This window comes from Lathyrus oleraceus, chromosome 5 (assembly GCF_024323335.1).
Source record: "Lathyrus oleraceus cultivar Zhongwan6 chromosome 5, CAAS_Psat_ZW6_1.0, whole genome shotgun sequence".
In the NCBI taxonomy this organism is placed as follows: Eukaryota; Viridiplantae; Streptophyta; class Magnoliopsida; order Fabales; family Fabaceae; genus Lathyrus; species Lathyrus oleraceus.
Window position 1 is genome coordinate 385,994,876 of NC_066583.1, and position 14,395 is coordinate 386,009,270.

Genomic DNA, 14,395 nt, shown 5'->3' on the forward strand with positions numbered 1-14,395 from the left:
CCCAATCATTTCTCCACAACCTATAGGAGTTTATTTTCCTTTGACTAGATTATTTCTAAGACTGTGCATAAGTTTAATGATCGTCTTAAGAACAAGTGCAGGAGAAGGATGAACGTACTCTCACAAAATAAGTTAGGTCATCCGGGATCCGGGATCGCCCACACAACATTAGAATCTGGCGTCAACAAATTTAAAGCAATGGCAACAACAACCTCAAATTTTACACAAAGAAAATGGTGAAACTTTTGATTGAATTACATTAAGTAATCTCCACTAGACCAACACTATGCCTGTAAATGTTAATAACAATTTAAAAGAAACAAAATACAGTACATAACTCAAAATTCAACTGAGGTAAAAGCAACAAAATTAAGAATTTCTTTTATAACATTTCGAACTCAGTCTCATTTTAGGATTACAAAATTGATTAGCTATAAATCTAATTGGGCAAGAATCAAGCTAAGCTTATACAATATAGTTTAAAAATCATATTAGCAGTGCACCACCCTCTTTGTTGATGTGTATGGCATAAGCATTTGACCAGATCTGATTGTGAGGTCAATAATAAGATCACACACTGCAAATTTCCTGACCATCCATGCATATATTTATGACAATGATTAGTTTCACAAACTACTTCCTCTTGTACCTGAAAGGGAATTTCAATAGCATTTTAGTTTTCATTCATAAATAAAAAAAACGAAAAGGGAATAGAAGACATTTTTATGTGTTGAACAAGAACAAAAACGATATTTCTATTGATGCATAAAAAGATAGGGCAATAGATTGTTTGGATTTGATACCTTGACTTGCTTTTGAATGATTTATTGGGCTTCTTTCCTAGTCCAGAACCTCTCTGTTTTGGCTTTTTATCCTTCATGTCAGTCTGGAATAACTCCCGCATTTCTTCTGTCCTTGAAGAGGAAGTCTTTCGAGAAGTGGATTTATTAGATTTCTTCTGAGGCTTCCTCACAATCTTTCCGGAATCTAGTGCCCTCTTGACAGCCTTTACTGCTTTTGCACGTCGGTATGCAAGATCAGCAAGCGTCATTCCACTCTTTTCATTCTTATCTGCCCCCTTACCCTGCAATTTGTGCATTTCATTTTCAGTGTAACAGAAAGTGAGGAATAAGGATTATAACGTGCAACCTTAACCATAATAGAGAAAGTTAACAGGTAAGGAGTGCTTACTTTTGGTTTGTCTTCCTCATCCTCATCCTCCAACATCTCTCGAGCTGCTTCCAATTTTCTGCGTTTCTTTCTAGGCATATTTTTCTGCATAGTAGATATTTCTATCAAGTAACATTTAAGTCGTAACAAAGCGTACAAGCAATTTTATGTACATTATATATGTAACAAAACAAGTCGATTTGTATGCAGAACAAGATTTGAAAACACTTGTTACCTCTCGCTCCCGTTTCCTCTTTTCCTTCAGTTTTAGGTCTTCAGCCTCCTGGGCACTAACCATCTTCTGAGAAGAACCATTTTCCTTATCTATGGATGCCTGTTAACAGTCATTTCACATATTATTAACATAAGAGAGCTTTTAACGTCTTACATATAACGAACTTCTCAAAAAGTAGTTGAGGAGTTTTTCAAACAAGCAGGAGGAGGCCTTTTAATTTTATCTATTTTATTCTTATTATTTAACAAAAATTCTAGCATTCTATTGAAAAATATTAGCTTTCTTTCTAAAAAAACTTATGCCTGCAAGGCCTTTAATTTTGAAGTAGTCCAAAATAAGTCGAGCCAAAAGGAGCCTAAGTCCTTGTCTGGACTGCCCAGACATACAATTGATCCCTAATCAGATTGTTCTTAGAATTCTTTAGTGATCTCCTGTAAAATGGGAGAGGCAATGTCTGCATTTAGAGGAATATCAGCAAAATAAATCAATACCGTACCTTTGCTGCTTTAGCTGAAAGCTTCTTCTCCTTCTCTGTAACAAACCAGGTTCTTTTGGGGCGGGAGAAGATCTCATCCCTGTGTGCAATCATGTTTTCAGCCTGTAATATCACATAATAGTGTGATTTTATTGACCAGGACAATGTTAAGAATAAGAAAATGGAAGTAACTAAATTCACAGAATACAGAACAGTACTAATATTCGTTACTTTGGAAATGCTATTTCTTAATACAAGATGTCAATAATACCTTTGTGGCCTCCATTTCAGCTTTCCTTAGGATCATTTCTTCCCTGAAGAAATTGAAAATTAAGAATTTAGTAAAAATATTATAAAAGAAAAAGAAAGAAAAATGAATCCTTAACAACTAAATGTAATCAAAACCTCTCTTCTTGAAGTACTTCAGAAATTTGATCCTCCATTTGCTCAATTACTTGAGACCACTTGAGTATAGATTGCTCTGCCACAATGCGGCTTTTCAGCTTTGAACCAGCCCTCTTTGCCTAATTAATTAATATTCACAAGAAAGACTATTCAGTGGCATGATTAATTTCAAATAGGAAAACCAAACTCTCCTAACAGAATAAACATGCAGCAATCCGTGAAAAGAAATAAAAATAAAGGCTTTTATTAGGCATTATATAAAGTGGTCAACAGCAAAGGCCCGCATGACCCAGACCATAGGAAAACTAAAATCAACAGTTATATAATGATTGGTTTTTATTTCTCTGTAACGAAATATGAATGAATTAGAAACATTGTCATGAAACGTAAAATTAGAATAACTCACAGGAAAAATTAAGTAATGTTTCCTGAAAGAATCTATGTAACTGAAACCTAAAATCCAGATCACTTGCATGAATTTTTTCATGTAAGGAAAAGCGTGCAACAAAATATATGAAGTGGCATAGACACCACAAAAAGAATCCTGCAAACAGATACAGGAATTCTCCAAATGATACTCACAATAGATTTTAGAAGTGACCGATCATTATCAGTAACAAATGTGACGGCAGATCCAGCTCTTCCAGCTCTTGCAGTACGACCAACTCGATGAACATAGCTTCAAAGTTAATAAAGACGTTAAGGTAATAAAGACGTTAAGGTAATTAACCCAGAGAGAATGAGATGATAGTTAAAGTAACAAAAACTGAAGGATGTGCAACTACAAAACTGCCAACACATAACAATATGTCATCAAGAGCAGAGTTTTCAGTTATCAACGATATGTTTCATTGAGTATACCTGGTAAGATCGCGAGGACATGCAAAATTGATAACTGTTTGAACACCAATAATATCAAGTCCCTGTAAGTAAAATTAAGTGACTGTCAAATCTATATTCAAAACGACAACAGAAAGTGCTAATTCGAGGCAATAAACTTAGGTAGTGTTTGTTGGTTGGACGGGAGGGGTTATTTTAAACTTTTATCAGCTGTTTCCACATTTTTTTGGAGGAAAGGATGAGAGCAAAATAACTCCAAATATTGGAGGAATTTGGAAAGGGGATCTGGCGAATTTATAAAATCACTCCTTTTTCTCAACTGAACACAATATCTCATCTAATCCTTCCTCTCACTTCCCTCCATATGAATTGTTCTATTTGTTTGAACCAAACACACCCTTAATAAATTTATGTTCCTCATAAAACTAATCTACTTTCACCATCATTATCCTCAATAGAAGACATGTTGATACTATATTCATTAATACTATTCAAAAGTAATAAAAGAAAAAAATTCAATTCTTCTTGAACAAATTCTTACACGAGCAGCCACATCAGTTGCAACCAAAAAATCCACTTGCTGCTTCCTGAACTGTTCCAAAGCCTATACAAACAACCAGAAGTGAGCAAATATTGCCACAACAGCAAATATTTCTTTTATAACAATCAGCATCACCAATTTAGTATCCCAAAAAATATGACAGTAACATGATTATATAACTACAAAGCAAAACAAAGAGCTAAAATAAGCAACACACTTCAAGACGTTGGGCCTGAGTAAGATTTCCATGAAGCTCAGCAGCTTTCAATCCAGATAATCCAAATATAATCCTTAGCCTATGTGCTGCTTGCTTAGTTCCACTGCATACCAAATGAGAAAGTAGTGGTTAGAAAACAGAACTGTGAAAAATAAGTTAATAATTCAAAAGCAGTGCAAAACAAAATGTAAATTCAAAATCTAGAATAAAGACTGACTTTCAGTTTATTAAAGTCATAGAAAGATTCTGTGAAACCAAATAGAACTCTACAGATATCAATATGATGACCAACCAGTGTAATGAAATTCATAATGCTAATTAACATTAACACGAACCGTCGTAAAATTAACCTCACAGCTACTACATACGTACCAATCAAATTCGTACAAAAGAATTCACCATCACAAGCTGAACGTAAGTATACTAAATAATTATGAAAATAAACCTGAAAATGATCACTTTAGAAGTAAAAGTTTTGGTGCACATTGCTAGAAGAACTGCTTCCTGGTTGACTTCGCGCATTCTTCTTATTCTAACCACCCTGGAAAAGAAATAGCAATAGAAAACAAAGCTCGGGATTATAATAGATGCTAAAACCATGTAAACAGAAAACTGCAAAAAGCTTAACAAAATAGTTCTGCATAATTGTTGTTTTTGGATTAAAATAACTCTGCACATGCATGAGAAACACTCTTCTTCGTCTATTTTAAATTCTAAAACAACCTTTAAGTTCTTGCCAATTTAATGTGATTTTTGACATTTTTCATATAACATACAGCTAGATATCATAGCATACAGAATAGAAGTCATGAAAGTTGAATGATTAAATTAGAAAATGCAAAGGGAAATGAAGAAATTACTCCTCAGTCAAGGATGCTGGTCGTTTTGCAGATGGATCAGCAGAAAGACGCAGTGGTTTTGATAGGGAAAGTTTAATAAGATCATCAACCTCCTCGGTCATGGTTGCTGAAAAAAGCATGGTCTGCCTTTTTCGGGGACACACACGAACCTGTTAAACAATCAAATGTGCTTGATATTGTTTTCTAACAGCATGACAAAATAAATTGTGAAATCGCATTTGTAACAACGGCAATTTTTGCATCTTAGGGTTAACTAAAACTCACAAGTTCCTGAATTTCAGCACTAAATCCAAGCTCCAAAAGACGATCAGCTTCATCGAGGATTAAAACAGCAAGATCATCCAAATCCACCGACATAGAATTGCGTAAATGGTCTATCATGCGTCCTGGAGTAGCCACAACAATGTCTGGCATAGATCTCAAGGCAGCCTCTTGCACCTAGGATGAGAAACAACTACTTTTAGAGCTTAAATAAATAGGGAGACAATCTGCATTACTCACCAATAAGCTCAATAGAATGGCTTATGAATAAGTGACATCAATAATATTTCATTTGAAAAATGCAAACCCTATTCTCTGGCTGATTAGTTTGAAATATTGCAATTTGTTACAGGAACTCATTATATTATAAACAAAATGAAGACCAATGGAGTGTTTGAAAGAGCTTACTTGGGCTTATCTCCACTTACATTGTGTTTGGATACACTTGTAAAACTAAATAACTTATGACACACTCATGAGTTGTTTTCAGTTTACTTCAATAAGCTTGATAGAATGGTTTATGAATAAGTGTTAGCAGACCTAAGCAAATGCCTTGGTGTGTTTATGTATGTTTATGAATAAGTGTTAGCAGACCTAAGCAAATGCCTTGGTGTGTTTATGTATGTTTTAAATAGAATAAGGACGTGTAGACAGGTTCTCATTCAGTTGTTTTTATGTGGTTTGGTTTGGTCTAGGCTCTCAAATTCCTAGAGGATTGGTTATTTGTAGCAGTTCTTGTTTTGTGTGCAGCAGTTTACATTTCCTGTCAACTGTATAACTGATTGAAAAAGCACTTAATTAAATTCTTTGCTATTATCCACCCCAAACCATAATATACTTCACTCAAAGATATCAAACTTATATTAGCATAATATGCTACTGTATGAAAGATAGAAGGCAGTAGCATCCTTGCTTGGAACCCAAGCAGTATACTGAAAGCATCATGAAATTGAAACACTAAGCAAAGACACACTCATTTTACTTCAATAAGCTTGATAGAATGGTTTATGAATAAGTGTTAGCAGACCTAAGCAAATGCCTTGGTGTGTTTATGTATGTTTTAAATAGAATAAGGACGTGTAGACAGGTTCTCATTCAGTTGTTTTTATGTGGTTTGGTTTGGTCTAGGCTCTCAAATTCCTAGAGGATTCGTTATTTGTAGCAGTTCTTGTTTTGTGTGCAGCAGTTTACATTTCCTGTCAACTGTATAACTGATTGAAAAAGCACTTAATTAAATTCTTTGCTATTATCCACCCCAAATCATAATATACTTCACTCAAAGATATCAAACTTATATTAGCATAATATGCTACTGTATGAAAGATAGAAGGCAGTAGCATCCTTGCTTGGAACCCAAGCAGTATACTGAAAGCATCATGAAATTGAAACACTAAGCTAACCTTTGTTGACAGACCACCGACTATCAGACAACTCCTTATGTCAGTAAATTGAGCAAGCTTCTCTATCATACTGTGAACTCTGCAAACAAAGAATTCGGAATTAACATATTTGGAAATAAATTTACAGGAATCACCATAAAAAAAATGCTTCCAAAATTTACATCTACAACCTTCAAGTGGAAGTTGGTGATTATTCATCATCAACAACAACAACAACAACAACAACAACCAAGGCTTGTCCCACTAAGTTGGGTCGGCCACATGAATCAACTTACGCCATAATGTTCTATCCATAAGAAATAAAAAAGATAAAGTTTATTTGAATGAAACCTACTTTGAATTTTACCTTCCACAAGTTTGTACTTCAACTTACAGTAAAAAAGTTTTTCATTAATTAAAAAACATAACAAAAAGAAAGAAAAAGTACTGAATACATCAAAAACTAGTTTAATTCATCGCACATATACTCATTGAAAGTCAGGCTTTTGAATATGAATCACTGAAGAACATAAATGCAACCCATAGAAATTCATTCAACATATTCGCGCATACAAGTAGCATACTGCATACTCAGCCAAGTGAAAGAAAAGAATATTTACAACTTCACATTACATTTCGAAATCGATATGCCACTTACTCTTATGACACACCTAAACATCTGGAATGCCTTTATTGTGATAAATGCGATCTAAAGGTAAAGATAACAAACAATTACGAGGATACTTACTGGGCAGCCAACTCTCTGGTTGGAGTAAGAATAAGGACCCTAATTGCATACACGCGTTTTGGACGAAACAGCAACCTCTCTAAAGTAGGTAGTGCAAATGCAGCTGTCTGCATGATAACAGGATACGGACATAGGGCATCAAAAGAAGCTTGTATATAAACACAAAAGCACGGTATCACAAATTTACAATCGCCAAAATTAAAGTGAAAGGCAGACTACCTTTCCCGATCCAGTAATGGCACTTCCACATATATCACGACCAGTCAATGCTAATGGTACACAAGCCGCCTAACATCAAGATTCAAAATCAAAATCCCAAAAACAGATTAAATTTTTCAATCCGAATTGTCCTACATAGCATGAAACTACATAAATAATTCTAACAATGCTAAGCTCTCACAAGACAGAGCAAAGTAAATTTTTCAAAACAAAGGGTTTTTATAATGCATGGACTTCAATAACAAATAATGATAAGAATAAAAATAAAAAATAAAAAAAGCAAAAAAGAACCTGAATTGGTGTTGGTTTAGCATACCCCAAGGCCTCACAAGCCCTGAGCAAAGGGCGAGACAAATTGAGTTGCAAGAAGGAATCAGCACTGAAAGAGGCTCCATCAGAAGGAGCAAAAAAGGACTTAGTGTCACCAGCATTACCCTCTTCTTCATCTTCTTCTTCTGGTCTATAATCTTCCTAATCAAACCCAAGCCCACAACAACAAAAATTATAATCAATTTTCAAAATAAATAAGCATAGCTTTCGATCAACAAACAGAAAACAACTTCTTAACATAAGATTAAATATGCACTTTTGCTATAATCATCCCAACCTCACCGAAAAGTGTCTGTGAAAATGTTGGTGTCTGAAACCGACACCGACACTTGTGATTACGTTTAATTTATTCAATTTTTAAAATTATTATTACCGGTGTCAACATGTGGCATTTTTCCGGTCCCCGTGCTTCATATTCCTAACTAAACCCTTTTTTAAAATAGCAATTTTTGAACTTCTACTATAACTCAAGAACAACTTCTCAAAACATATAAGCACTTTTCAATAATGAATAACTTTTTAAAGCAATCTTGCTATACAAACCCAACAAATATATCTGTTAATAAAATATAAAAAAAATTGAACAACTAAGCACTTTTTCTATCATGAACTGCAATCTACAAGGCAACATCTGAAACAATTACTTCTATAACCTTCTTAAACAAAACCCCAAAAAAAAACACTGAAGTCCATTATGAATGAGTTAGAAGATAAAAGTCACATATTTATGAAAACAAAACGCAAAAAACCCTAAGATTACTTGTTTATCAGGCTCAGAGTCAGAGGCACTATCTTCATCCGAGTCGGGCAACGCAACGACGGGCGCTGAACGTTGTCTGACGGCTGAGATTTTGTCGTTTACTGATGTTGTGCTTCTACGAGCATGTTCTTCAGCTACTGATTCAGAGTATTTAGTGAAATCCCATGGAGACTGTGTTTTCTTTTTTGAAACTCGCGGTTCTACGACCTCATCTTCTTCTGATTCTAGCTCTGATTCTGATTGTGATTGTGATTGTGATGAAGATGGAGATTCAGGTTGTTCTTGTTCTGTTTCCGAATCAGATTCGTGTTCGGAGAGTTCGATATCTTCGTCGCTGGGAGGGTCGAAGATGAAACTGGGTGACATTGTTGATAGTGGAAAATGGAGAATAGAGGTTGGTTGAAACAGGGTTTAGAAAGGGTTCTTCTTGTTCTATGTTTCTTCATTTGTGGAAGCGGTTTTCCGAGTTTTCTTGGGCCGGGTCGGAGCAGACCGCCTCGTTCATTGTACTTTCAAGCCCAACATAATTTCAAGGACGCACATGGGCCGGCTTTGGTAAAAAAACTTATTTCGCACTTGTGAAAAAACAAAAATACTTTTTAAATTCATGCGTTAGTGAGGAGAATTCTTTTTGCCTCCCTCCAATTATATATATATATATATATATATATATATATATATATATATATATATATATATATATATATATATATATATATATAGAGAGAGAGAGAGAGAGAGAGAGAGAGAGAGAGAGAGAGAGAGAGAGAGAGAGAGAGAGAGAGAGAGAGAGAGAGAGAGAGAGAGAGAGAGAGAGAGAGAGAGAGAGAGAGGAGAGAGAGAGAGAGAGAGAGAGAGAGAGGAGAGAGAGAGAGAGAGAGAGAGAGAGAGAGAGAGAGGAGAGAGAGAGAGAGAGAGAGGAGAGAGAGAGAGAGAGAGAGAGAGAGAGAGAATTCCTTATGATATCTCGAATGCTATAAAAATGGTCCATTCTTTCCAACACAATAAGCTAATAATGTTGTGCAAAACAAAGATAGAGACATATGGACCAAAGAGGGTAAAGAAAAATGCATCACAACTTGAAATAAAAAACGATTATCACTAACACTTCGGGTATTGATTATTTCTTGTGTGTTTCACACTATAAAACTGCACAAAAAATATGTGACACCATTTAAGTTACCTATGAAGTATGACATTGTTGGTCACAAAATTCAAAATATTCCAAAAGTATGACAAGAAACAAGATTTTCATTACATAACCGGATTTCCAACCTGCACGAATGTCATATAAATCCAAATTTCCCTTAGAACTAGAATCATAAAAAAGTTGAAAAATTTAGAAATCCACAAAAAGAAACAAAGATGACATGCATAGCTTGTAATGACAACGATATGGAATCCTTAGATGAATAAAAATATGAGAAAGAAGTAAATATTTGTTTTATGGAAAATAATGAAGATGACAAGGTAACTTCTTATTTTACTTATGATGAATATTTCACATATATAAATTGTTAGATAAAGAATCAAGTAAATTAAAACACATTGCTTCTATCTCTATGACTAATATTTGTTCATTTGAAATAAAAATTAAAAATTTATTGGAAGAAATATACAACCTTAAAGAGACACAAATGATATTAATTCAAAACTCTTCTTCTCATTCTCATGAGGATCTACATAACACGCTTGATAAGTTTACTAAAGTAGGAGACAAGTTGAAGCTTCTTCTAGGTAATTAAAGAGTCTCTTGTAACAAAGGAGATCTAGGTTATGAACCTAAAAATAATGTTAAAAGTTTTAGAAATATATGTCAGGAAAATAAGACATATAAATGTAATGTTCTTAAGTGTTATTATTGCAATATAAATTGTCATGTCGTTATATTCTTCTTTGCTAGAAAAAGTAATATAGTAAATGTTTATCCCCCATTTCACTTAGATAGTGAATATAATGAAAATAAAATAAGAAATATGTATGTTGCTTCTTGCTTCTGCAATTATGATCCTAGTTAGAAATATAAAGATAATAATTATTACACTAACATTAGAGGATCCAAGATGATTTAGACACCTAAAGTTAAGACTTGAATTCTTAATACATATATGTTTTATAGTAGCAAACATTAAGCAGTATCTTAGTAGAGGTTATTCAAGGCATAGAAATGGAGACAAATATGTATTCTCTTATTTATCTGCTAAAATAAGTGCTTTTGTGACTTATGGTGATAACAACATAACAAGGATTATTCATTTTGGTATCACTGGTACGTTTGTCAATCTAATGATTAGAGATGTTATTTTAGTTGTTGGCTTAAAATGTATTTTTCTATGTATTAGTCGATTGTGTGACAAAGGTAATATTGTGACTTTTGATTTGCCTGGATGCAAGATTTTAAAATCTCAAACAAATCAAAATTCTCTTTACTAGTTCAAGAGGGGGAATACCTACACCATTAATTTAATAAAATTCCTTCAAATGATGTATGTCTTTTGAGTAATGAAGATGTATCATGGCTATGAAATTGGAGAATAACTCACATCAACATGGACCATTTGGACCTATTGTTCTGTAAGGACTTAATAATCAGTTTTCCAAACTTATGTTTTGAAAAGAATAGATTGTGATGTGTGCTAAAAGGGTAAACAAGTTAAGGTATCCTTTAAATAAAAAGATATCATTTCTACAAATCTTTATAACTCTTGCACATATATCTTTTTTGCCCATCTAGAACCATGAGTTTTGGCAAGAGTTATTATGCCTTTGTAATTGTGGATGACTACTCTTGCTATGCATGGACGCTTTTTTTATCTCATAAAGGAGATGCGTTTTCTTCCTTTTAGAAATTAGTTAAGGTTATCCAAATCGAAAAAAAAGTCTTAAGCATTACATCTATCCAAAGTGATAATAGAGGTGAATTCTAAAATATGGAATTTGAAAGCTTTTAGGAATTGAGCACACTTATTTTGCTCCAGGAAATCCTCAATAAAATGGGGTAGTTGAACAAAAAAATAGATCTCTTAAGGATATAGCGAGGAAGATGCTCAATGAGACTGGCCTTCCTAAGTACTTTTAGGATGATGCAGTAAGCACTGCTTGCTACTTAATGAATTATGTCTTAGTGCATCATCCTAAAAGTACTTAAATGCAAATGTTTTGTCCTTAATAACGAGAAGTATAATATTGGAAAATTCAATGGTAAAGTGCATGAAGGTTTATTCTTAGGATATACCACTTATAGTAAATCTCTTAGAATATTTAATAAAATAACAATATCTATAGAATAATCAATCCATGTTACGTTTGATGAAACTAACCATAAAATGGTAAAGATAGAAGTGCTTGATTGTACAGGTATCTTGGAGAACATGATTCTAGAAGATAATGATTAAGATAAAGATCTTAATTAAGAAAAAGACCAATATCTAAGCAAAAATCAAATCGAAATCAATCAAAATGAAGAAACAAGCAATGGCCATCAAGATCTACCATGGAATGAAAGATCACAAAATATCATATAATCTAGAATGTCATCAGATATATTTCTAAGGGGGTCACAACTCGACACTCCCTTAACCAAGTATGCAACTCTGTAAGGAACATTCAATGGGATGGACAAGTTCAAGCTCTAGGTAGACATGGCCTCCTTGGGAAAAAGCTATGAAACCATATCCTACAAAGAAAAGACTGATAAAAATAGAAGGGATATGTATACCAGAGTTTGAACAAAGTGTAATGATGCATATTATCAACTGAATTTGAGAGACATTAGATCTCTCATCTGGATTTAAAATTGCACCACATAAAGGAGAAAATGCATGATGTGTGTGAAGATGCATGTTGCATGTCACTGCCTCAAGGGTTAAGAATTTTGATTACTTGTCTAATAAGATTTTGGCGTTGTTTATTTGTCTATTGAGTATCCTAATTGATTGCACATTTATGGGTTGATTTTTATATCCATTTTTAGCATGTATAAATCAAAGTGTTTGATTATAACTTAAGCAATATGATTGAATTCAATATATTGAGATTTTGGATCAAGAACTATGTTTGAGAATGGTTTAAGCCATGACTATAGTAGAATCTAAAATATCCTTTGAAAATTTGTAAAATTGAGATTTTTCCTGTGTGAATCCAATTACAATGTTTGTCTGACTCGAATCAGACTCGTAGAGAGCTCAGGAATGTATTTCTAATTTTCATGATACGAATCATAAGAATGCTTAATCCAAATCACAACACTTTGATTCAAATCACATGAGTTCTTGATTTGAATCACACTAAACAAAAAAATTCTCCTAATTTCTTATGAAACTCTGATTCGAATCACCAAGTTGTCTGATTCGAATCATGTGACTCAAATCACAGTTCTTGCGACTCGAATCACATGAATGAGTTTCATATAGTTTTTGCTTATTTATTCAAATCACTTGGTTTTCTGAATCTAATCATACATATTACTTTTAACTCAAATCATATGCTGGAAAGGCGACTTCTGTAACAACCCAATTTTAGTAATTATTTCTTATATTATTATTATTATATTTTATTTTATTTATTTAGAGTGTTAATTAATTAATTGGTTGTTAGGTAGTATAATAATTGATTATATTAATTAATTTGGTGTGTTAATTAATTATTTAGTTGATATAAGATATAATGAATAATTGAATTAATTAACTTGGTGTGCATATTGTGTTAGTTTAATTTAATTGAACTAATTAGAGATATTTAAATATTAGGTCTTATTGGGTCTATTAACTAAATTAGAGGTATCACTCTTTAAGCCCAAATATAATACTAGTATATAAGAGGTGAGGAGAGTGAGGAGTAGGATTATTTTGATCATTTGACGGCAATAGAGAAAGAGAAGAGGAAAAGTAAGGAGAAGAGGGGAAGAACAAGAGAGAAGCTAGGGTTTCCAGAAAATTGAAGAGGTAAGGGGGAGAATCCTTATTATTATGGGTTAGTATGATTGGGGCAATGGGTAGGAGTATGTTTAGGTTAAAATCCCTAATTTTGTATGGTTGTTTGAAATTGTTAGGTTGATGAGTATTCTTGATTTATGGTGATTTGATTGTGTTAAAACTGCAAATTAATGTTATATACTTAGAGTATTGTTTGAGTTATAATTTTCTGAACATTTGACTTTTTACGGAATTGAAATCGGAGGTCCAGAAGTCCTCCAACGATGAAAAACGCATAAAATTCTGCATTCTGTTTTGTGGTAACCGGTTACCCTCCGAGCGTTAACCGGTTACTTGCTAAAAACCTGCTCATAAATCGTGTTCTGTTTTGCGTTAACCGATTAACCAAAAGCGTTAATCGGTTAACACTGTTGAAATCTGCCAGGAAGTGCATTCTGTTACGCGTTAACCAGTTACCCAAATGCGTTAACCGGTTAACACTGTTGAAAATTGCTAGGGAGTGCGTTTTGGTTCGCGTTAGCCGGTTACCTAAATGCGTTAACCGGTTAACACTGTTTGAAAAGTGAAAATTTGAGATTTTAAATGCTGTATTCGTTTTGGAATGAAATCTATGTGTGCGTATTTGATAATTAGCCTATATTTGTGAATGATATATTGTTATGAATGTGTATATGTACTATTGGTGGATAATTCCTATAATTGAATTATGGTTATATGTGGAATGATTAAGATGGTAGAGATGATCTTAACTGCATATTATGTGAATGGTGTATTTGTTATGAATGTGTATATGTACCATTGGTGGATAATTCATAGAGTTGAATTATGGAGATATGTGGAATGTTAAGATGGTAGAGATGATCTTAATTGCATATGTGTTGGTATTTGTACATTCATTCATGGCATGGTCGGCTTCATGGTGGAAGCGGTGAAACTGTGGGTTCACATGGTAATAGACGTTGATCCTTGAATGGAAATAGGCGTAGCAGACGTTGATCCTTAATTGGAAATAGACGTAGTG

At 33.5% G+C, this 14,395-nt stretch overlaps 1 protein-coding gene across 1 annotated transcript; it reads right to left on the reverse strand.

The window, feature by feature from the left end:
• Positions 1 to 355: 355 nt before the first annotated feature.
• LOC127084974 (DEAD-box ATP-dependent RNA helicase 28) lies at positions 356 to 8,869 on the reverse strand. The gene is made up of 19 exons (XM_051025516.1): positions 8,441 to 8,869; positions 7,642 to 7,821; positions 7,351 to 7,419; positions 7,132 to 7,238; positions 6,405 to 6,483; positions 5,008 to 5,181; positions 4,744 to 4,892; positions 4,329 to 4,424; positions 3,884 to 3,986; positions 3,667 to 3,729; positions 3,147 to 3,208; positions 2,868 to 2,964; positions 2,286 to 2,404; positions 2,152 to 2,194; positions 1,902 to 2,003; positions 1,406 to 1,504; positions 1,192 to 1,275; positions 804 to 1,084; positions 356 to 649 (listed from the first exon to the last, which is right to left on the reverse strand). Exons 1-19 carry the CDS (start codon positions 8,804 to 8,806, stop codon positions 634 to 636), a joined length of 2,289 nt encoding a protein of 762 aa, XP_050881473.1. The 5' UTR covers positions 8,807 to 8,869; the 3' UTR covers positions 356 to 633.
• Between the last annotated feature and the right edge of the window lie 5,526 nt (positions 8,870 to 14,395).